The sequence below is a fragment of the Anomaloglossus baeobatrachus genome, chromosome 5, assembly GCF_048569485.1.
Source record: "Anomaloglossus baeobatrachus isolate aAnoBae1 chromosome 5, aAnoBae1.hap1, whole genome shotgun sequence".
Classification (NCBI taxonomy): Eukaryota; Metazoa; Chordata; class Amphibia; order Anura; family Aromobatidae; genus Anomaloglossus; species Anomaloglossus baeobatrachus.
This window is the reverse complement of record NC_134357.1, coordinates 60,774,885-60,800,317: the sequence shown is the minus strand read 5'-3', so window position 1 is coordinate 60,800,317 and position 25,433 is coordinate 60,774,885. Positions and strand designations below refer to the sequence as shown.

Sequence of the window (25,433 nt, the reverse complement as noted above, 5' to 3'; positions counted from 1 at the left end):
CCAGTAGCTGCTTTGGTTACCCTTAGCAATAGAAAATGCAGCGGGAGCCCACAAACAATGTGATTGTTTTGTTTTTTTTATTTTTAATGAATTTTTTTGGAAAAAAAAAAATCGGCATGGGCTTCGCCCATCGAGCACCAGAGCATTTTACTTCTCATTCATCCCAAGTAATCAGATGACTCCAGTGTCGGCCGATTACTTGTTCTGTGTCCCCCTGCATCCATCGCAGCGTGTACGGGCTGTGAGGTCAGCGGAGTGGAGACAGTGACATGCTCTGCTCTGACACATAGTGTGCTGCATGTCACTATCTTTCTCCACTCTGGTACTTGTTGTGCAGGTGACCGGATGCTACAGGTCACTAACTGTCTCCACTATGGGACTTGTTGTGCAGGTGAGAGTGTATACAGTTGGTACTATGCAGCAGAAATCACAGAGTGGGGCAGTTATTGACATGTATCATCCGGTCACCTGCACAACAAGTCCCAGAGTGGAGACAGTGACATGCTCTGCTCTGACACATAGTGTGCTGCATGTCACTGTATCCACTCTGGGACTTGTTGTGCAGGTGACCGGATGATACATGTCACTAACTTGCTCCACTCTGTGACTTCTGCTGCATTGTTCCAACTGTATACACTCTCACCTGAACAAGTCTCAGAGTGGGGCAGTTATTGACATGTATCATCCGGTCACCTGCACAACAAGTCCCAGAGTGGAGACAGTGACATGCTCTGCTCTGACACATAGTGTGCTGCATGTCACTATCTGTCTCCACTCTGGGACTTGTTGTGCAGGTGACCGGATGATACATGTCAATAACTGCCCCACTCTGAGACTTGTTCAGGTGAGAGTGTATACAGTTGGAACAATGCAGCAGAAGTCTCAGAGTGGGGCAGTTAGTGACATGTATCATCCGGTCACCTGCACAACAAGTCCCAGAGTGGATACAGTGACATGCTCTGCTCTGACACATAGTGTGCTGCATGTCACTATCTGTCTCCACTCTGGGACTTGTTGTGCAGGTGACCGGATGATACATGTCAATAACTGCCCCACTCTGAGACTTGTTCAGGTGAGAGTGTATACAGTTGGAACAATGCAGCAGAAGTCACAGAGTGGAGCAAGTTAGTGACATGTATCATCCGGTCACCTGCACAACAAGTCCCAGAGTGGATACAGTGACATGCAGCACACTATGTGTCAGAGCAGAGCATGTCACCAACTTGCTCTGCTCTGTCACCTGCGGTGCTGCAGGTCACGTTTTTGCCGCGATTTGGTGCGTTTTTTGCTGCGCTTTTGCTCACTGCGCTTTTAATCAGTGCACAATGCCATTAAAGATTATTGATGAAAAAAAAAAAAAGGTCTGATGTCATTTCCTTATTCAAAATGTTCATTGTATGCAGGAGAGCAGACAGCAGCTGCAGAACTACAAGGCTCAGCATCCTCCATTCACTAGTGTATGCAGGAGAGCAGACAGCAGCTGCAGAACTACAAGGCTCAGCATCCTCCATTCACTAGTGTATGCAGGAGAGCAGACAGCAGCTGCAGAACTACAAAGCTCAGCATCCTCCATCCAGGACTGCATGCAGTTTTTTACCCAAAAAGAAAAAAAAAATGACATAGGCTTCGCCATATTTTTGCATGCTAGCCGGGTACAGCAGGCAGGTACGGGCTGCCCCCAACCCCCAGCTGCCTATTTGTACCCGGCTGGGAACCAAAAATATAGAGAAGCCCTTTTTTTTTTTTAATTATTTCATGAATTTCATGAACTAATTTAAAAAAAAAAATTACGTAAGCTTCGCCTAATTTTGGTGTCCAGCCGGGTACAACTAGGCAGCTGGGGATTGGAATCCACAGTGAAGGGTGCCCAAGCTTTCTGGGCACCCCCACTGCGAATTGCAGTCCGCAGCCACCCCAGAAAATGGTGCTTTCATAGAAGCGCCATCTTCTGGCGCTGTATCCAACTCTTCCAGCTGCCCTGATGCCGGGTGGCTAGCTGGGTAATAATGGAGTTAGGGCTAGCTGTATATTATCAGCTAGCCCTAAGCCTGAAATTCATGCTGTCACGCCAATATTAGACATGGCCACCATGAATTTCTAGTAATGATAAAAAAAAAACCCACAACAACCAGAAAAATATTTTTATTAGAAATAAAACACAACACAATTAGTGACTCCATCTTTATTGAAAGAACCCCCCCTCCGCAGTAATCCTGGGTCAGCGTCCCGCGCCGTCCAATCCGGATCCAATATCATCTGATCGGTTTGCTGGAAGGCAAAGCGATCAGATGATGTGTCAGGTTAAACTACGTGAATCATATCATACATCAGCTGATTGTATAAAAGCCGATTATACAATCAGCTGATGCATCAGTAGAAAAAAAAAAAAATTCCTCACTTATGTGCTTATTACCGGTAGCTCCTGCAGCGGAGTCTGATCCTGGCCCATCACTGCAGGAGCTGCCGGTAATCAGCTGATGAAGTCCCCTGACGGCAGGATCAGCTGATAACCGGCCGGGCGCGAAAAAGCCGGCGACACCACGAGAATCGATCAGCTGATGCGTCAGGTGACTGCATCAGGTGATCCACCGCCAGGTCCTGCAAGCTTCGTACGTGCCCCGGGGAGACTGCACACAGCCGAAGCGGCGGTACCGAGACAGGGGCTGGAAGCAGGCATGGCACCGGGACCCTGCAGACAGGTGAGTATGACATACACACACACATACACACTCACACACACACTGTATATACGCACACACACACTGTATATATGCACACACAAACACATACACTGTATATACGCGCACACACACACACTTTCTTCCCCTGGCTGTGCAGAGCTGCTGTCTCTGTATGATTGATCTCAGTGCACATCCACTGGGAAGAGGCAGGGAGGAGGGTTTGGTCGGAGAGCAGAGTGGGTGTATTAGACACAATGGGTGTGTTAGATAAGCTAGACACCGCCCTAGAGCCACAAAGAGTTCTGGGACTTGTAGGAACTGAACACAGGAAGTCAGAGGAGAGATTAACCCCATCAGAGCTGGAGCCAGCAATGAGCATGTGCTGCTAGTGCACAATAAAAGGTAATTTTGCTGAAAAGAAGGGAATTTTGTTTACTTACCGTAAATTCCTTTTCTTCTAGCTCCAATTGGGAGACCCAGACAATTGGGTGTATAGCTATGCCTCCGGAGGCCACACAAAGTATTACACTAAAAGTGTAAAGCCCCTCCCCTTCAGCCTATACACCCCCCGTACTGCTACGGGCTCATCAGTTTTGGTGCAAAAGCCAGAAGGAGGAAAAAATTATAAACTGGTTTAAAGTAAATTCAATCCGAAGGAATATCGGAGAACTGAAACCATTTAACATGAACAACATGTGTATACAAAAACAGGGGCGGGTGCTGGGTCTCCCAATTGGAGCTAGAAGAAAAGGAATTTACGGTAAGTAAACAAAATTCCCTTCTTCTTTGTCGCTCCTAATTGGGAGACCCAGACAATTGGGACGTCCAAAAGCAGTCCCTGGGTGGGTAAATAATACCTCATAATAGAGCCGTAACGGCTCCGTCCTACAGGTGGGCAACTGCCGCCTGAAGGACTCGCCTACCTAGGCTGGCATCTGCCGAAGCATAGGTATGCACCTGATAGTGTTTCGTGAAAGTGTGCAGGCTCGACCAGGTAGCTGCCTGACACCTGCTAAGCCGTAGCCTGGTGTCGCAAGGCCCAGGACGCTCCCACGGCCCTGGTAGAATGGGCCTTCAGTCCTGAGGGAACCGGAAGCCCCGAGGAACGGTAAGCTTCGAGAATTGGTTCCTTGATCCACCGAGCCAGGGTTGATTTGGAAGCTTGTGTCCCTTTACGCTGGCCAGCGACAAGGACAAAGAGTGCATCGGAGCGGCGCAGGGGCGCCGTACGAGAAATGTAGAGTCTGAGTGCTCTCACCAGATCTAACAAGTGCAAATCCTTTTCACATTGGTGAACTGGATGAGGACAAAACGAGGGTAAGGAGATGTCCTGATTGAGATGAAAAGGGGATACCACCTTAGGGAGGAAATCTTGGCGGACGTTGGTTTCCTAGCCTGTCTCATAGTGGCAATGACCTCTTGAGATAATCCTGAAGACGCTAGGATCCAGGACTCAATGGCCACACAGTCAGGTTGAGGGCCCCAGAATTCAGATGGAAAAACGGCCCTTGAGATAGCAAATCTGGTCGGTCTGGCAGTGCCCACGGTTGGCCGACCGTGAGATGCCACAGATCCGGGTACCACGACCTCCTCGGCCAGTCTGGAGCGACGAGGATGGCGCGGCGGCAGTCGGCCCTCATCTTGCGTAACACTCTGGGCAACAGAGCCAGAGGAGGAAACACATAAGGAAGCTGAAACTGCGACCAATCCTGAACTAAGGCGTCTGCCGCCAGAGCTCTGTGATCTTGAGATCGAGCCATGAATGTTGGGACCTTGTTGTTGTGCCGTGACGCCATTAGGTCGACGTCCGGCATCCCCCAGCGGCAACAGATCTCCTGAAACACGTCCGGGTGAAGGGACCATTCCCCTGCGTCCATGCCCTGGCGACTGAGAAAGTCTGCTTCCCAGTTTTCTACGCCCGGGATGTGAACTGCGGATATGGTGGATGCTGTGGCTTCCACCCACAGCAGAATCCTCCGGACTTCCTGGAAGGCTTGCCGACTGCGTGTCCCACCTTGGTGGTTGATGTAAGCCACCGCTGTGGAGTTGTCCGACTGAATTCGGATCTGCTTGCCTTCCAGCCACTGCTGGAACGCTTTTAGGGCAAGATACACTGCCCTGATCTCCAGAACATTGATCTGAAGTGAGGACTCTTGCTGAGTCCACGTACCCTGAGCCCTGTGGTGGAGAAAAACTGCTCCCCACCCTGACAGGCTCGCGTCCGTCGTGACCACCGCCCAGGATGGGGGTAGGAAGGATTTTCCTTTCGATAATGAGGTGGGAGAAGCCACCACCGAAGGGAAGCTTTGGTTGCTTGAGAGAGGGAGACGTTCCTGTCTAGGGACGTCGGCCTCCTGTCCCACTTGCGTAGGATGTCCCATTGAAGAGGACGCAGGTGAAACTGCGCGAAAGGAACTGCTTCCATTGCTGCCACCATCTTCCCCAGGAAGTGCATGAGGCGCCTCAAGGGGTGTGACCGACCTTGAAGGAGAGATTGTACCCCTGTCTGTAGTGAACGCTGTTTGTCCAGCGGAAGCTTCACTATCGCTGGAAGAGTATGAAACTCCATGCCAAGATATGTCAGTGATTGGACCGGTGTCAGATTTGACTTTGGAAAATTGATGATCCACCCGAAACTCTGGAGAATCTCCAGAGTAACGTTGAGGCTGTGTTGGCATGCCTCTTGAGAGGGTGCCTTGACCAGCAGATCGTCTAAGTAAGGTATCACTGAGTGACCCTGAGAGTGGAGGACCGCAGCTACTGTAGCCATGACCTTGGTGAAAACCCTTGGGGCTGTCGCCAGGCCGAACGGCAGTGCCGCGAACTGAAGGTGTTCGTCTCCTATGGCGAAGCGCAAGAAGCGCTGATGCTCTGGAGCAATTGGTACGTGGAGATAAGCATCCTTGATATCGATCGATGCTAGGAAATCTCCTTGGGACATTGAGGCGATGACGGAGCGGAGGGATTCCATCCGGAACCGCCTGGTCCTTACGTGTTTGTTGAGCAGTTTTAGGTCCAAAACAGGACGGAAGGACCCGTCCTTCTTTGGAACCACAAACAGGTTGGAGTAGAAACCGTGACCCTGTTGCTGAAGAGGAACCGGGACCACCACTCCTTCTGCCTTCAGAATGCCCACCGCCTGCAGAAGAGCCTCGGCTCGCTCGGGAGGCGGAGATGTTCTGAAGAATCGAGTCGGAGGACGAGAGCTGAACTCTATCCTGTAACCGTGAGACAAAATGTCTCTCACCCAACGGTCTTTTACTTGTGGCAGCCAGGTGTCGCAAAAGCGGGAGAGCCTGCCACCGACCGAGGATGCGGTGTGAGGAGGCCGTAAGTCATGAGGAAGCCGCCTTGGTAGCGGCACCTCCGGCGGTCTTTTTAGGGCGTGATTTAGACCGCCATGCGTCGGAGTTCCTCTGATCCTTCTGAGGCCTTTTGGACGAGGAGAATTGGGACCTGCCCGTACCCCGAAAGGACCGAAACCTCGACTGTCCCCTCCTCTGTTGGGGTGTTTTTGGTTTGGCCTGGGGTAAGGATGTTTCCTTTCCCTTGGATTGTTTGATGATTTCATCCAATCTCTCACCAAACAAACGGTCGCCAGAAAATGGCAATCCAGTTAAGCACTTTTTGGAAGCCGAATCTGCCTTCCATTCCCGCAGCCACAAGGCCCTGCGTATTGCCACCGAATTGACGGCTGCAACCGCCGTACGGGTCGCAGAGTCCAGGACAGCATTAATAGCGTAGGACGCAAATGCCGACGTTTGAGAGGTTATGGACGCCACCTGCGGCGCAGACGTACGTGTGAGTGCGTCAATTTGCGCCTGACCAGCTGAGATAGCTTGGAGTGCCCATACGGCTGCGAATGCTGGAGCAAAAGACGCGCCGATAGCTTCATAGATGGATTTCAACCAGAGCTCCATCTGTCTGTCAGTGGCATCCTTGAGTGAAGCTCCATCTTCCACTGCAACTATGGATCTAGCCGCCAGTCTGGAGATTGGAGGATCCACCTTGGGACACAGTCCAGCCCTTGACCACGTCAGGGGGGAAAGGGTAACGTGTATCCTTAAGGCGCTTGGAAAAACGCTTATCTGGACAAGCTCGGTGTTTCTGGACTGCCTCTCTGAAGTCAGAGTGGTCCAGAAACATACTCCTTGTACGCTTGGGAAACCTGAAACGGAATTTCTCCTGCTGAGAAGCTGACTCCTCTACTGGAGGAGCCGAGGGAGAAAAATCCAACATTTGATGTATGGACGCGATAAGATCATTCACTATGGCGTCACCATCAGGAGTATCAAGGTTGAGAGCGGCCTCAGGATCAGAATCCTGATCAGCTACCTCCGCTTCATCTTCTGAGACCCTGAACAATGTGATGAGGTCGAGGGGATTTCCCAGTGAGCTCGCTTAGTCGGTCTGGGGCTGCGGTCCGTGTCAGAGACCTCACCCTGGGATCCATGGGACACCCCGGGAAGACATTGATGTTCCCACTGAGGGGAACCAGGGGACAATGATTCCACAGTGCCCCTGGCTTGAGATGCCGGCCTGGACTGCAAGGCTTCTAATATCTTAGCCATAGTCTCAGAAAGTCTTTCAGTAAAAACTGCAAACTCCGTCCCTGTCACCTGGACAGTGTTAACAGGTGGTTCTCCCTGGGCCACCCTTAGCAGAGGCTCTGGCTGAGAAAGTGCCACAGGGGCCGAGCATTGCACACAATGAGGGTCAGTGGAACCTGCCGGCAGTATAGCCGTACATGCTGCACAGGCAGCATAGTAAGTCTGTGCTTTGGCACCCTTGCTATTTGTGGACGACATGCTGTTGTCTCCTCTGAGCAATACAGGAGGGTATATAGCCACAAATCAACAGTGCACCATACAGTGTAAAGTATAGACTATAATCATATAAACTATAAATACACTTCTGCACTAGTGGGGCCAGCACCACAGGTGCTGCTTACCGCCTGCGCAAAGCGTTTGTGTGGGCACCAGAATTCCTGCCTGGGTCTCTTTGAGCTTGTCTCTCCTCTCCAGCGTTAGCAGAGCTGAGAGGAATGGCTGCCAGCGTCCTGGGGAGAGGAGGGAGCCGTGGGCGTGACCCAGAAAAGTGCGGGAACTGGTGCCCCACTGTGCAGAGTGAGGGGGGTGGAGTATGCAAAGCATGCTCCAGCCCTCAGTGCTGCCGACCTGTACAGCGTCCCGCCCTTCCCCTGACTGGCAGGGCTGGGGGCGGGAAGAAAGACACAAACACACTCAGCGACGCTGAAGTGTATAGTGGCACAAATGCAGCCAGCGCTGCTGTCCCCGGTGCACTAGCACACCCAGCAATGCTGGAGTGTTGCTGTGCGCGGTCCCCACGGGGACACAGAGTACCTCCAAGTAGCAGGGCCATGTCCCTGAACGATACTCGGCTCCTATCCAGCAGGGTCCTCAGGAGCTGTGGATGGAGCACGGTCTCCTGTGCCTGGAGACCGATGGGATCCCACTTCACCCAGAGCCCTAATTGAGGGATGGGGAAGGAAAGCAGCATGTGGGCTCCAGCCTCCGTACCCGCAATGGATACCTCAACCTTAACAACACCGCCGACAAGAGTGGGGTGAGAAGGGAGCATGCTGGGGGCCCTGTTATGGGCCCTCTTTTCTTCCATCCGACATAGTCAGCAGCTGCTGCTGACTAAGCTGTGGAGCTATGCGTGGATGTCTGACCTCCTTCGCACAAAGCATAAAAACTGATGAGCCAAAAGCAGTACGGGGGGTGTATAGGCTGAAGGGGAGGGGCTTTACACTTTTAGTGTAATACTTTGTGTGGCCTCCGGAGGCATAGCTATACACCCAATTGTCTGGGTCTCCCAATTAGGAGCGACAAAGAAAACATAGATGTGTTGAGGGGCACATATTAGCAAGATTTATCAGAAAAAAAAAAAAAAAAAAAAAAAAAAAAAAAATCAGTTTTGGTACCTGGACAACTTCTTTAACACCGGTTTAACAAGTCAGTGAAAAACACAGACTTTCTTCACTGACGTGTAAAACACGCACATGTCCCCCCGTGTTCCGTGATTCACGACACACGTGGGTTGTCTATGTGCAATCCGGGCTCCGTTCTCCGTGATTGCACATAGAGATCAACTCACCTGTGCCCGCTCTCCATGGTGCTGAACGCTCCCGCGGTGCAGCATCCCGCTGCCGCTGACCCCCACTGCAGCTGCTTCCGGGTCGGCTGTGTCGTGCATTCATGAATATGCACGACAGTAATGAGACGGCCCAGAAGCAGCAGAGAGCACAGGCTGCAGAGAGCGTCGCTGGAGAAGGGGAGTATAAAATGATTTTTATTTTTAATGTACTTTTTTTTTCTAGTACGTGTTTCACGGATCACACCATAGTGTGGTCCGTGGGACATCAGTGATGCCAGAAAAAAATACGGACATGTCTCCTCCGTGCAGAATCACGGCCACAGGTGTACGCCGCACGGAGACACGGTCAGTGAAAAATCACTGATGTGTGCGCAGACCCATTGATTATAATGGGTTTGTGTATGTCAGTGATTCTGGTACGTATAAAAACTAGCACATACATACCAGAATCACTGACGTGTGAAACAGGCCTGAAGAGGTTGCATTAAAGTGGTTGTGCACTACTTTACACTGATGGCCTAGCCTTAGGATAGGTCACCAATGTCTGATCGGACAGGGTCCAACACGTGGCACCCCCGCCAATCAGCTGTTCTGTCCCGGTGGCGCCAACATGCAGCCAGAAATGCTCAGATCCAGAGCTGCCCCATCCTCTGATAGCGGCCGCGGCTGGGTACTGCACATCCGCCTTCAATTCAGATCAATAGGAGGTGGATATCCAGTACCCGGTCATGGGGTAGCTTCGGAACTGAGCATTTCTGGCTGCCGTGACTGAAAACAGCTAATCGGCAGGGATGCCGTGGGTAGAACCCCGGCTGATCAGAGATTGATGCCCTATCCTAAGGAAAGGGCCATGAATGCAAAAGTAGTGGACAACCCCTTTAAGTTCATAAACAAGTAAAATTGCAAAGTGCTTCTTAAAACAAGAAAGTTTGTAATTTACCCGCTAAACTCTCTCCATTCTCAAAAACAGAGATTTTTATTGTTATAGTTTACAGCTCATTGCCGAGGTTATCGACCACCTCTGCGGCCCCAGCCTGGCCGGTGACCTAGGCAAGGAGGACGTGGCGTGACCAGGCTCTATACTTTACAGGTCACTTTTTTACTATATTATCTAGCTCCTTATGCTTCCGGGCTCATGACGTTTCTTATGGTCTTTGTGCTTGTGTTGGGGCAGCAGCCATCAGATGACACAAGGATCTGGCAACTTTACTCTGTTCCAACCCATGTGATCATGAGAGCTGTGATACATCATGACAGCCGTAAGGCACGTGGCACTGCTTCGATATAGGTTTTATTCGTAGGACGATCCCTTTAAACACACAAAAAATACACATAAAAAGCGACATGATCCGCACCTGTTGAGGTCTGTGTTCTGCATAATAACAATGGGCTTAAAATACGTGGCTGGAGATGTAAAGGCTGCAGGTAGGTTGGTGGGGAGATCCTTCAGCGGGACCGGTCCTTTCACGGCCATCAGTTTTGTGTGGGTCGCAACCGGAACAAAGCCTGTGATTACAAACAGTTAATTTCATATGTAGAATAGCACATGACTTATTCCTTCCAAAGACAGTACTAAGGACCAGGGGGCACTCACTGCGAGTGGAAGAAAAGCGATTCCAACAGCTAAATAGGAAAGGGTTCTTTACAGTTAGAGCAGTCAGACTGTGGAATGCCGACCACAAGAGGTAGTAATGGCAGATACTATAACAGCTTTTATAAAAGGGCTGAATGATTTCCTTAGTGCACAGTGTTGTTGGTTATAAAGGACTTGGGGACAAAATGTAGAACTGGTGGAGGAAGGTTGAACTAGATGGACCTAGGGCTTTTTTTCAACCTATGTAACTGACTCCAGTCCCCTTTACATGGGCTAATGGGCCTTCGTAGGAACATGACGGAATTGGCCCAATATGGCCGTGATTGATTGGCCAACAAATGAGCAAAATCCACATTAATTGGTTGATCAGGTCAATTGTGCTGCCGAGAACTCTGATCTTTAGCCAGCACATCTCATTGTGAGAATAGGGGATGTGTTGCGAGCAAAATGCAAACAGTGTAAAGACTGAACAACTACCTACTGGTCATGACACACAGTTGGCATCGATCCGTGAGAAGTGGCCTTCAACAAGTCCCGATCATTATGTCCTATCATTGATCAGTGCTTGTGATTGCAAGGAATCTTCCCGTGTACACCTGAGGCTAGGGATATACCTTGCAATACTGCTGTCCTCCATCAGTGTAGCGGAAACACCTGGACTCACCAGCATATTTTTCGCAAGAACGGCGCTATTGAATCAAAGCCACCTGCACCTAGTCATATACTCACCCTCTGCTCAGCTTTTTCTTTATACTGGCGAGACTCCAGTCCCACAGCGTTGTCACGTGAAAGTAACTTCTGATTGGCCGGGGGTCAGATGTTACATCACAAGCTCCCAATGCAAGTCTATGAGAGCCAGAACGAGGCCTTCATAGACTTGTAATGAGTTCTGCTCTTCAAGAAACACTGGAGCTGCCGGCAGGTCACAAATCACAGGAGATCGAGCAGAATGGCCGCAATAGATGGTGAAGCTGCTGGGAGGAGAGTGTAAGCCAGGGGGCAGAGAACCTCTATTTAAAAGCACCATTAAAAGCAGTGAATGATTGGAGAGAAAAAAAAAAACTGGAGCGGTGCTTTAATTGAGATTCCAACATTTACACCTTACTAAGTAATGGCTGACTAATGACAATGTACTGACTAATAGCCATGTAAGGTGACTTTGTGTCACACAAAATATGGTATTTTTTGCAAATAATTAACCAGAAAGGTCAATAGCCAGTCAAGAAAGCCCCTAACATGCCCCTTAGAAACATATGAGCGTTGATTATGGACATGGCAGCTTTGCTTCACCTGCTGAAGTCCCCGATCCATGATGGTTGTCCTCGTCATTATATACGCAGCTCCGCACACTCTAGAGAAGAGAAAACAAATGGGAGTCAGTGGCAGACTGTATGGGCATACGTGGCTACAAAGGTCAAGGGAAAAATCAAACTACTCCATAAGTGTTTATGCTGAACAACATGGAAACGTTTCTAGTTTAAACAATTTCTGTCATATCATGTTTTAAAGGGAATCGGATATCAAGTTTTCGCTATTTAATCTGAGAGCAGCATGATGTAAGGGCAAAGACCACAATTCCACAGATGTGCCACTTATTAGGCTTTGTGCTGCAGTTTTCATACAATCAGAGTTTTATCACTACAGGACTAGGTGTCACGTGCTATCCAGTGAAGCTAATCTGTTTAGCCCCGCCCACACCACTGATTGGCAAGCTTCCTCTGGACATTGTCAGCAAGCGGCCAAACAGTGATGTGGGTGGAGTTATACACAGCTTAGTCATTCTAACCACTGCTACATCTACAACACAGAAAACAGGGATTGTATCAAAACTGCACCAAACAGTCCAGTAAATGACACATCGCTGGAATCAAGAGTTCTGCCCCCACATCATGCAGCTCTCTGATCAAAAAGCAAAAAGCTGCTAAAAAATTAAGTTCTGCAAGCGCATTCAATAGTTTCCCCCTCCACCCAAAACACACTTTGATGGCCATCCCAACACATGCATGGACGGAAAAAAGTGGCGTAACCGGCCATAGTCCCCTCTTTGCTCTAGGAGGTGGCTTATCGGATAAAAAACTTTCAGGGCATTGAATTTCAAGGTGCCCAACCCTTCTTACCCCCCTTATAGGTGTTAGGAGGCCTCTTGCAGGCTCAAACAAATCAAGGGTATTGGCTGACTCATCAAATGTGTATGGGCGACTTATGGATGTCTGAAGCTAATGGGATCTCCACATCACGTCTGGATCCACCTTATCTCCCACCACAGTAGACAAGAGGACCATGAATATGTGGCTCTGTACACTAATGCTATGGAGAACCACAGACACATCCACCAGACACGAGGTGCAGTAGACATCATGAATTGGCCATTGCTTGTTGGGTATCGCTTGGTTTTAACCTGATGGTTTTTATAATCTTCTTTTGGAGAAGTAATGGAAGATCAGTTCTGGCTGGATATTGCCGCTGATACCCCTTTTTTCTATTCGGATACATGGCCACCACTGCAATTCTTCTCAACCGGGAGGGTTACGGAATGACCATAAAGAAGACGACTGGGTGGTGGAAGCCTTCAACGTCGTCCACGCTGGTGTAGGAAGATGGCTCTTTGGACCTCGGTCCTTTCTCACATTAATTTTCCATATTGACACTTCGTATGTGGTTATGGGATGTCAATGCTGGCGGCGGATGAGGCCCGACATGATGATGACCCTCAGTATGTGTACGATGTTCTGGACTATGTGGGCTTTATTTAAGGTTATAAGAACTTTATCTGCTCACCTGATCCGTAAGGCTAATTAATTGTGTCCATATCGCTTTACTGTCTAATTTCTTTTGCTCCAGATATTTCTTGCACACCTAGGGAGAAAAAAAGAAAAAAAAGAAGGTTTACACCATCAATTGGACTGACTATAAACAAGTGAATAAATTATTATTATAAAATATTACCATTCACCTGAGCCAGCTTCACACAATGCAGATGCTGGCTGTGTTATTCAGCCGGCATCTGCCGCCAACAGTGGTTTAACGAATGGTTTAAAATTGCTGTTTTCCATCCCCACCAAAAAAATACAATAAATACACCCCAAAATGATACCAATAAGAGCCCCCACACGGCTAAATTGACAAAATATAATACACAGGTTATAGTTCTCGGAAAATAATGACACAAATTGAATTTTTTTTCTTTTACCAAAGCTCAAAGTTTTTTAAGCAGTCAGAATAGTAAAAAAAAAAAAAAATAAATATACAAAAAAATTATTATTATTAATAATATGAATAAGAAATAATTATAATAATGAAATAACTAATAAAATAATAATAATAATAATAAAAAAGAAACAATAATAAAGAAATTATAATAATAATTATACAAGAAATTATAATGAAATAAGTAAAATATAAAAATAAATAATAATAATAATAAAGAAATAACAATAATAAGAAATAATAATAATAATTGTAAAGAAATAATAATGAAATAAAGAAATAAAAAATAATAAAAAAAATAAAAAAATAAAAAATAACAATAAAAAAATAAATTATAATAAAGAAATAGATGAATAATAAAGAAATAATAAAAAATAAAATAATAAATAATAATAATAATAATAATAATAATAATAATAATAATAATAATAATAATAATAATAAATAATAATAATCATACAAGTTTGGATTCCTGCAATAGTACTGATCTGGTACACCCTGTTGCCAGGTCCTTAGCACACAAACGCTGAAAGTCACTCCCCACCCAAAAAACTACAAATTCAGAATTTTCTGAGCTTTATCAGTCACCGCACATAAAAACGTTTTCCCTATTTTTCGGTGCAGTGTCTAGTAAAGTGAATGTTGTCACTGAAAACTTGGGGTTATGGGGTTAAGCCCTGCACTGCGGCACCTACGCACTTGACGTAAGGCTCTATACATAAAACTCCCTATAATCACACATTTCCTGAATTTGGCCGCACAGATCCACAATTCATTCATTTCTCCCGGCCACACACCGGCTGCATCTGCCGTCATCATGTAACCTGACGAGCCTTCAGCAGCGGGCGGACCTCCAGATGTGGGGAGGGGGGGGGACGCCTGTGTGTTTTTCTGCCAGACTCGCACGCATCTCTGTACGATTACCTGGGAAGCTTCAGCCAGACTTGGCCTCTCCTCAGAATCCCTCTTCGCCATCTGTAGAAGGAAGCGTTTGAGCTTTTTGGGCAGCGCGAGCTTGTGATGAGCCGGGAAATTGAACTTGGCTGCTGACCATAAAATAGCTGCAATGCCATAAACACAGGCCTGGAAAAAAGAAGTAAAAGAAAGAAAAGAGTAAAAACGTGTAAGGCTATGTTCACACTAGAAAAATGATTTTTCTTAAGAAAATTTCTTAAGAAATTTCTTAAGAGTGCACCTGTGTTAAAAAACGCACCAAAAACGCACCTGCGTTTTTGCCGCGTTTTCGGTGCGTTTTTGGTGCGTTTTTACCACTGGTTGCTCCCTGCGTTATTGTGCCAATTATATATGGCAAAAAACGCAGTTAGCTGCAGAAAAGAAGTGACATGCTCATTATTTTTTTAAAGAAAATCTACTGAAAGAATTTTCTTAAGAAAAAAACGCAGTGTGCGCACAGCTAATTTTTTTTGCCATAGGTTTTGCTGGGGAATGTCTGCAGAAAGGTTACAAGAATTTCTCAAGAAATTTCTGCAGCAAAAACGGACCAAAAACGGACCAAAAACGCAGGTGAAAAACGCAGTGTGTGAACATAGCCTTAAACTTTACAAACCACAGACATGGATACAACGCTGAACACATGAAGGTAGTGCAGGGTTTACACTAGACGACTTTAGGTGGTGAACGACTGTCCATCGGCAACATATTTGACTGTCCGCTGTGGTTTACGCAGGCAGGCCGTGCTTTAGAAGTATGCTTGGCCTGTTTACACCAATGCCCTGTTTACATCAAGCTATGTCCTGTTTACACCAGACAATTCATAGATGCCTGTTGTGCAGGACAGAATATTGGGGATCTCCAGTCACTTGTGGGGCCTCCAGAAAACAGACATTCAGGAGAGGGAACAGGTCCTCTTTAAAGGGTACAATCTTTGCAGTGGGCTACATAATATGCCTGTTGAGCAGGACAAAGAATTGAAGGTCTCTAGTCACTTATGGGGCCATCCATAATTAAAGGTCTTAAATGTCATTTGGGGAGACAACCTCTTGAATACAAATCTACAGTACAGACCAAAAGTTTGGACACACCTTCTCATTCAAAGAGTTTTTTTTATTTTCATGACTCTGAAAATTGTAGATTCACATTGAAGGCATCAAAACTATGAATTAACACATGTGGGATGAAATGCTTAACAAAAAAGTGTGAAACAACTGAAAATATGTCTTATATTCTAGGTTCTTCAAAGTAGACACCTTTTGCTTTGATTACTGCTTTGCACACTCTTGGCATTCTCTTGATGAGCTTCAAGAGGTAGTCACCGGAAATTGTTTTCACTTCCCAGGTGTGCCCTGTCAGGTTTAATAAGTGGGATTTCTTGCCTTATAAATGGGGTTGGGACCATTAGTTGTGTTGTGCAGAAGTCTGGTGGATACACAGCTGATCGTCCTACTGAATAGACTGTTAGAGTTTGTATTATGGCAGGAAAAAAGCAGCTAAGTAAAGAAAGAAGGGAATTTTGTTTACTTACCGTAAATTCCTTTTCTTCTAGCTCCAATTGGGAGACCCAGACAATTGGGTGTATAGCTATGCCTCCGGAGGCCACACAAAGTATTACACTAAAAGTGTAAAGCCCCTCCCCTTCAGCCTATACACCCCCCGTGCTGCCACGGGCTCATCAGTTTTGGTGCAAAAGCCAGAAGGAGGAAAAAATTATAAACTGGTTTAAAGTAAATTCAATCCGAAGGAATATCGGAGAACTGAAACCATTTAACATGAACAACATGTGTATACAAAAATAGGGGCGGGTGCTGGGTCTCCCAATTGGAGCTAGAAGAAAAGGAATTTACGGTAAGTAAACAAAATTCCCTTCTTTGTCGCTCCTTATTGGGAGACCCAGACAATTGGGACGTCCAAAAGCAGTCCCTGGGTGGGTAAATAATACCTCATAATAGAGCCGTAACGGCTCCGTCCTACAGGTGGGCAACCGCCGCCTGAAGGACTTGCCTACCTAGGCTGGCATCTGCCGAAGCATAGGTATGCACCTGATAGTGTTTCGTGAAAGTGTGCAGGCTCGACCAGGTAGCTGCCTGACACACCTGCTGAGCCGTAGCCTGGTGTCGCAAGGCCCAGGACGCTCCCACAGCCCTGGTAGAATGGGCCTTCAGTCCTGAGGGAACCGGAAGCCCCGAGGAACGGTAGGCTTCGAGAATTGGTTCCTTGATCCACCGAGCCAGGGTGGATTTGGAAGCTTGTGTCCCTTTACGCTGGCCAGCGACAAGGACAAAGAGTGCATCCGAGCGGCGCAGGGGCGCCGTACGAGAAATGTAGAGTCTGAGTGCTCTCACCAGATCTAACAAGTGCAAATCCTTTTCACATTGGTGAACTGGATGAGGAAAAAACACAGAGAGCGCAGAGACTTGTCCCTTAAGGGAGCCTAGCGACAAACCCTTTTCAAATCCGGATTGAAGAAAGGACAGAAAAGTGGGCAAGGCAAATGGCCAGGGAGAAAACCCCTGAGCAGAGCACCACGACAGGAATATTTTCCACGTCCTGTGGTAGATCTTGGCGGACGTTGGTTTTCTAGCCTGTCTCATAGTGGCAATGACCTCTTGAGATAATCCTGAAGATGCTAGGATCCAGGACTCAATGGCCACACAGTCAGGTTGAGGGCCGCAGAATTCAGATGGAAAAACGGCTCTTGAGACAGCAAATCTGATCGGTCTGGCAGTGCCCACGGTTGGCCGACCGTGAGATGCCACAGATCCGGGTACCACGACCTCCTCGGCCAGTCTGGAGCGACGAGGATGGCGCGGCGGCAGTCGGCCCTGATCTTGCGTAACACTCTGGGCAACAGTGCCAGAGGAGGAAACACATAAGGAAGTTGAAACTGCGACCAATCCTGAACTAAGGCGTCTGCCGCCAGAGCTCTGTGATCTTGAGATCGAGCCATGAATGTTGGGACCTTGTTGTTGTGCCGTGACGCCATGAGGTCGACGTCCGGCATCCCCCAGCGGCAACAGATCTCCTGAAACACGTCCGGGTGAAGGGACCATTCCCCTGCGTCCATGCCCTGGCGACTGAGAAAGTCTGCTTCCCAGTTTTCTACGCCCGGGATGTGAACTGCGGATATGGTGGATGCTGTGGCTTCCACCCACAGCAGAATCCGCCGGACTTCCTGGAAGGCTTGCCGACTGCGTGTCCCACCTTGGTGGTTGATGTAAGCCACCGCTGTGGAGTTGTCCGACTGAATTCGGATCTGCTTGCCTTCCAGCCACTGCTGGAACGCTTTTAGGGCAAGATACACTGCCCTGATCTCCAGAACATTGATCTGAAGTGAGGACTCTTGCTGAGTCCACGTACCCTGACCCCTGTGGTGGAGAAAAACTGCTCCCCACCTTGACAGACTCGCGTCCGTTGTGACCACCGCCCAAGATGGGGGTAGGAAGGATTTCCCCTTCGATAATGAGGTGGGAAGAAGCCACCACCGAAGGGAAGCTTTGGTTGCCTGAGAGAGGGAGACGTTCCTGTCTAGGGACGTCGGCATCCTGTCCCACTTGCGAAGGATGTCCCATTGAAGAGGACGCAGGTGAAACTGCGCGAAAGGGACTGCTTCCATTGCTGCCACCATCTTCCCCAGGAAGTGCATGAGGCGCCTCAAGGGGTGTGACGGACCTTGAAGGAGAGATTGCACCCCTGTCTGTAGTGAACGCTGTTTGTCCAGCGGAAGCTTCACTATCGCTGGAAGAGTATGAAACTCCATCCAAGATATGTCAGCGATTGGACCGGTGTCAGATTTGACTTTGGAAAATTGATGATCCACCCGAAACTCTGGAGAATCTCCAGAGTACCGTTGAGGCTGTGTTGGCATGCCTCTTGAGAGGGTGCCTTGACCAGCAGATCGTCTAAGTACGGTATCACTGAGTGACCCTGAGAGTGGAGGACCGCAACTACTGTAGCCATGACCTTGGTGAAAACCCCTGGGGCTGTCGCCAGGCCGAACGGCAGTGCCGCGAACTGAAGGTGTTCGTCTCCTATGGCGAAGCGCAAGAAGCGCTGATGCTCTGGAGCAATCGGTACGTGGAGATAAGCATCCTTGATATCGATCGATGCAAGGAAATCTCCTTGGGACATTGAGGCGATGACGGAGCGGAGGGATTCCATCCGGAACCGCCTGGTCCTTACGTGTTTGTTGAGCAGTTTTAGGTCCAAAACAGGACGGAAGGACCCGTCCTTCTTTGGAACCACAAACAGGTTGGAGTAGAAACCGTGACCCTGTTGCTGAAAAGGAACCGGGACCACCACTCCTTCTGCCTTCAGAATGCCCACCGCCTGCAGAAGAGCCTCGGCTCGCTCGGGAGGCGGAGATGTTCTGAAGAATCGAGTCGGAGGACGAGAGCTGAACTCTATCCTGTAACCGTGAGACAAAATGTCTCTCACCCAACGGTCTTTTACTTGTGGCAGCCAGGTGTCGCAAAAGCGGGAGAGCCTGCCACCGACCGAGGATGCGGTGTGAGGAGGCCGTAAGTCATGAGGAAGCCGCCTTGGTAGCGGCACCTCCGGCGGTCTTTTTAGGGCGTGATTTAGACCGCCATGCGTCGGAGTTCCTCTGATCCTTCTGAGGCCTTTTGGATGAGGAGAATTGGGACCTGCCCGCACCCCGAAAGGACCGAAACCTCGACTGTCCCCTCCTCTGTTGGGGTGTTTTTGGTTTGGCCTGGGGTAAGGATGTTTCCTTTCCCTTGGATTGTTTGATGATTTCATCCAATCTCTCACCAAACAAACGGTCGCCAGAAAATGGCAATCCAGTTAAGCACTTTTTGGAAGCCGAATCTGCCTTCCATTCCCGCAGCCACAAGGCCCTGCGTATTGCCACCGAATTGGCGGCTGCAACCGCCGTACGGCTCGCAGAGTCCAGGACAGCATTAATAGCGTAGGACGCAAATGCCGACGTTTGAGAGGTTATGGACGCCACCTGCGGCGCAGACGGACGTGTGAGTGCGTCAATTTGCGCCTGACCAGCTGAGATAGCTTGGAGTGCCCATACGGCTGCGAATGCTGGAGCAAAAGACGCGCCGATAGCTTCATAGATGGATTTCAACCAGAGCTCCATCTGTCTGTCAGTGGCATCCTTGAGTGAAGCCCCATCTTCCACTGCAACTATGGATCTAGCCGCCAGTCTGGAGATTGGAGGATCCACCTTGGGACACTGAGTCCAGCCCTTGACCACGTCAGGGGGGAAAGGGTAACGTGTATCCTTAAGGCGCTTGGAAAAACGCTTATCTGGACAAGATCGGTGTTTCTGGACTGCCTCTCTGAAGTCAGAGTGGTCCAGAAACATACTCTTTGTACGCTTGGGAAACCTGAAACGGAATTTCTCCTGCTGAGAAGCGGACTCCTCCACTGGAGGAGCCGAGCGAGAAATATCCAACATTTCATTGATGGACGCAATAAGATCATTCACTATGGCGTCCCCATCAGGAGTATCAAGGTTGAGAGCGGCTTCAGGATCAGAATCCTGATCAGCTACCTCCGCTTCATCATACAGAGAGTCCTCTCGCTGAGACCCTGAACATTGTGATGATGTAGAGGGGATTTCATAGCGAGCTCGCTTAGTCGGTCTGGGGCTGCGGTCCGTGTCAGAGACCTCACCCTGGAATCCATGAGACACCCCGGGAGGACATTGCTGTTCCAACTGAGGGGGACCAGGGTGCAATGATTGCACAGTGCCCATGGCTTGAGATGCCGGCCTGGACTGCAAGGCTTCTAATATTTAAGCCATAGTCTCAGAAAGTTTTTCAGTAAAAACTGCAAACTCCGTCCCTGTCACCTGGACAGTGTTAACAGGTGGTTCTCCCTGGGCCACCCTTAGCAGCTCCGGCTGAGAAAGTGCCACAGGGGCCGAGCATTGCACACAATGAGGGTCAGTGGAACCTGCCGGCAGTATAGCCGTACATGCTGCACAGGCAGCATAGTAAGTCTGTGCTTTGGCACCCTTGCTATTTGTGGACGACATGCTGTTGTCTCCTCTGAGCAATACAGGAGGGTATATAGCCAAAAATCAACAGTGCACCATACAGTGTAAAGTATAGTCTATAATCCTATAATCTATAAGTACACTTCTGCACTAGTGGGGCCAGCACCACAGGTGCTGCTTACCGCCTGCGCAAAGCGGTTGTGTGGGCACCAGAATTCCTGCCTGGGTCTCACTGAGCTTGTCTGTCCTCTCCAGCGTTGGCAGAGCTGAGAGGAATGGCTGCCGGCGTCCTGAGGAGAGGAGGGAGCCGTGGGCGTGACCCAGAAAAGTGCGGGAACTGGTGCCCCACTGTGCAGAGTGAGGGGGGTGGAGTATGCAAAGCATGCTCCAGCCCTCAGTGCTGCCGTGCTGTACAGCGTCCCGCCCTTCCCCTGACTGGCAGGGCTGGGGGCGGGAAGAAAAAGAGACTAGGCCGCAAAAGCCGGGGACTCGAGTTATAAGCGCGGCCGCCGTATAAGCGCGGTCGGCGCGGAAGTCCCCGGCGCACTAACAGTCCCAGCCGCGCCGCAGTGATAACCATGGCAGCGGCGGTCAGAGCGGCAGTCCCCCTACACGAACACACTCAGCGACGCTGAAGTGTGTAATGGCACAAACGCAGTCAGCGCTGCGGTCCCCGGTGCACTAGCACACCCAGCAATGCTGGAGTGTTGCTGTGCGCGGTCCCCACGGGGACACAGAGTACCTCAAAGTAGCAGGGCCATGTCCCTGAACGATACTCGGCTCCTATCCAGCAGAGTCCTCAGGAGCTGTGGATGGAGCACGGTCTCATGTGCCTGGAGACCGATAGGATCCCACTTCACCCAGAGCCCTAAGGGGGATGGGGAAGGAAAACAGCATGTGGGCTCCAGCCTCCGTACCCGCAATGGATACCTCAACCTTAACAACACCGCCGACAAGAGTGGGGTGAGAAGGGAGCATGCTGGGGGCCCTGTTATGGGCCCTCTTTTCTTCCATCCGACATAGTCAGCAGCTGCTGCTGACTAAGCTGTGGAGCTATGCGTGCATGTCTGCCTCCTTCGCACAAAGCATAAAAACTGATGAGCCCGTGGCAGCACGGGGGGTGTATAGGCTGAAGGGGAGGGGCTTTACACTTTTAGTGTAATACTTTGTGTGGCCTCCGGAGGCATAGCTATACACCCAATTGTCTGGGTCTCCCAATAAGGAGCGACAAAGAAAACGTGTGGCCATCATTACTTTAAGAAATGAAGGTCAGTCAGTCCGAAAAATTGGGAAAACTTTGAATGTGACCTCAAGTACAGTGGCAAAAACCATCAAACGCTACAAAGAACCTGGCTTACATGAGGACTGCCCCAGGAAAGGAAAATAAAGAGTCACCTCTGCTGTGGAGGATAAGTTTATCCGAGTCACCAGCCTCAGAAATCGCAGGTTAACAGCAGCTCAGATTAGAGACCAGGTCAATGCCACACAGAGTTCTAGCAGCAGACACATCTCTAGAACAACTGTTAAGAGGAGACTTTGTGCACCAGGCCTTCATGGTAAAATAGCTGCTAGGAAACCACTGCTAAGGACAGGCAACAAGCAGAAGAGACGTGTTTGGGCGAAGGAACACAAGGAATGGACATTAGACCAGTGGAAATCTGTGCTTTGGTCTGATGAGTCCAAATTTGAGATCTTTGGATCCAACCACCGTGTCTTTTTGCGACGCAGAAAAGGAGAACGGATGGACTCTACATGCCTGGTTCGCACCATGAAGCATGGAGGAGGAGGTTTGATGGTGTGGGGGTGCTTTGCTGGTGACACTGTTGGGCATTTATTCAAAATTGAAGGCATACTGAACCAGCATGGCTACCACAGCATCTTGTAGCGGCATGGTATTCCATCCGGTTTGCATTTGGTTGGACCATCATTTACAGTTAGGTCCAGAAATATTTGGACAGTGACACAATTTTCTCGAGTTGGGCTCTGCATGCCACCACATTGGATTTGAAATGAAACCTCTACAACAGAATTCAAGTGCAGATTGTAACGTTTAATTTGAAGGTTTGAACAAAAATATCTGATAGAAATTGTAGGAATTGTACACATTTCTTTACAAACACTCCACATTTTAGGAGGTCAAAAGTAATTGGACAAATAAACCAAACCCAAACAAAATATTTTTATTTTCAATATTTTGTTGCGAATCCTTTGGAGGCAATCACTGCCTTAAGTCTGGAACCCATGGACATCACCAAACGCTGGGTTTCCTCCTTCTTAATGCTTTGCCAGGCCTTTACAGCCGCAGCCTTCAGGTCTTGCTTGTTTGTGGGTCTTTCCGTCTTAAGTCTGGATTTGAGCAAGTGAAATGCATGCTCAATTGGGTTAAGATCTGGTGATTGACTTGGCCATTGCAGAATGTTCCACTTTTTTGCACTCATGAACTCCTGGGTAGCTTTGGCTGTATGCTTGGGGTCATTGTCCATCTGTACTATGAAGCGCCGTCCGATCAACTTTGCGGCATTTGGCTGAATCTGGGCTGAAAGTATATCCCGGTACACTTCAGAATTCATCCGGCTACTCTTGTCTGCTGTTATGTCATCAATAAACACAAGTGACCCAGTGCCATTGAAAGCCATGCATGCCCATGCCATCACGTTGCCTCCACCATGTTTTACAGAGGATGTGGTGTGCCTTGGATCATGTGCCGTTCCCTTTCTTCTCCAAACTTTTTTCTTCCCATCATTCTGGTACAGGTTGATCTTTGTCTCATCTGTCCATAGAATACTTTTCCAGAACTGAGCTGGCTTCATGAGGTGTTTTTCAGCAAATTTAACTCTGGCCTGTCTATTTTTGGAATTGATGAATGGTTTGCATCTAGATGTGAACCCTTTGTATTTACTTTCATGGAGTCTTCTCTTTACTGTTGACTTAGAGACAGATACACCTACTTCACTGAGAGTGTTCTGGACTTCAATTGATGTTGTGAACGGGTTCTTCTTCACCATAGAAAGTATGCGGCGATCATCCACCACTGTTGTCATCCGTGGACGCCCAGGCCTTTTTGAGTTCCTAAGCTCACCAGTCAATTCCTTTTTTCTCAGAATGTACCCGACTGTTGATTTTGCTACTCCAAGCATGTCTGCTATCTCTCTGATGGATTTTTTCTTTTTTTTTCAGCCTCAGGATGTTCTGCTTCACCTCAATTGAGAGTTCCTTAGACCGCATGTTGTCTGGTCACAGTAACAGCTTAAAAATGCAAAACCACACACCTGTAATCAACCCCAGACCTTTTAACTACTTCATTGATTACAGGTTAACGAGGGAGACGCCTTCAGAGTTAATTGCAGCCGTTAGAGTCCCTTGTCCAATTACTTTTGGTCCCTTCAAAAAGAGTAGGCTATGCATTACAGAGCTATGATTCCTAAACCCTTTCTCCGATTTGGATGTGAAAACTCTCATATTGCAGCTGGGAGTGTGCACTTTCAGCCCATATTATATATAGAATTGTATTTCTGAACATGTTTTTGTAAACAGCTAAAATAAAACTTGTGTCACTGTCCAAATATTTCTGGACCTAACTGTATGTTTCAACAGGACAATGACCCCAAAACACACATCCAGGCTGTGTAAGGGCTATTTGACTAAGGAGGAGAGTGATGGGGTGCTACGCCAGATGACCTGGCCTCCACAGTCACCAGACCTGAACCCAATCGAGATTGTTTGGGGGGTGAGCTGGACTGCAGAGTGAAGGCAAAAAGGCCAACAAGTGCTAAGCATCTCTGGGAACTCCTTCAAGACTGTTGGAAAACCATTTCCGGTGACTACGTCTTGAAGCTCATCAAGAGAATGCTAAGAGTGTGCAAAGTAGTAATCAAAGAAAAAGGTGGCTACTTTGAAGAACCTAGATTATAAGACATATTTTCAGTTGTTTCACACTTTTATATTAAGTATTTCATTCCACATGTTCATAGTTTTGATGCCTTCAATGTGAATCTACAATTTTCAGAGTAATGAAAATAAAGAAACTCTTTGAACGAGAAGGTGTGTCCAAACTTTTGGTCTGTACTGTATATATCATAGTAGTGATATATATGTACAGCAAGACAACTACATCTGCAAACTTGTGCACTTCTTGGCCCCTGCGGGTGGGTGTAGCGGCGCTGCTGTAGATGGTACGTAGCGCAGAGTGTGAACGCAGTCAATAACGTGGCTTGTTTGATCCTGTATTCAATGCTATATGGAAAGAATCCCATCACTCGCTTATAAGTGTGAAAAAAAAGAAAATCTTGTTATACACTTGACTTTGTTTTCTAAGGTTTGGATAGAAAGAAGGAAGGCGAGGTCTGGACCATGCTGCACATCTGGATTCTGGCAGCGCACGGCCCCGGTGGGAATGTAGTGGGATGATGGCAGCGCCCTAGGAGGGGCACAGTGAGTTTAACCCTGACCACGGCGGCAACACTGGAAACCTCGGCTCTAAGATCTCCATGAACACTATATTTAGAGCTCATGTGTGCGCCAGATGTCCGATCACTACGGCTGAGGGAACAGAATCTGCGCTTGTTTAGTTCTTTGAGAGGAGCAGTGAGATCCTCCCGCTACAGCAGCAGTAAGGCTGACTCGCGGGGCTCAAAAAGGATCACATTACATACGAAAGGTTGTATTGTACCTTCTCCGTCCCGGATCCATCTCCATCAGGGTCATACTCAGGAGGTACACAAAAAGCATCATAAGGCTCTGTAATACAAGAAAAAAAGAAATAAAATACACAAAACGCGTCATAAGGAATAATAATAATAATAATGAAAAAAAAAAAAATTATAAAGGCTGTATAATAAAAAGGAAAAGAAAATACACAAACGGCATCATAAGGCTATATCATAAAAGAAAAAAAAATAAATTA

The 25,433-nt window shown here is 48.2% G+C and overlaps 1 protein-coding gene across 1 annotated transcript in view; it reads right to left on the bottom strand.

Annotated features, from left to right (window-relative positions):
* Positions 1–25,433, bottom strand: part of KNDC1 (kinase non-catalytic C-lobe domain containing 1) — a 218,366-nt gene that overhangs the window by 115,648 nt on the left and 77,285 nt on the right. Inside the window, exons 9-13 of the mRNA XM_075348552.1 lie at positions 25,200–25,267; positions 14,527–14,685; positions 13,174–13,251; positions 11,686–11,746; positions 10,157–10,307 (exon numbers count right to left, since the gene is read on the bottom strand). Coding sequence (XP_075204667.1) covers positions 10,157–10,307; positions 11,686–11,746; positions 13,174–13,251; positions 14,527–14,685; positions 25,200–25,267 — 517 coding nt within the window. The remainder of the gene's footprint in view (positions 1–10,156; positions 10,308–11,685; positions 11,747–13,173; positions 13,252–14,526; positions 14,686–25,199; positions 25,268–25,433) is intronic.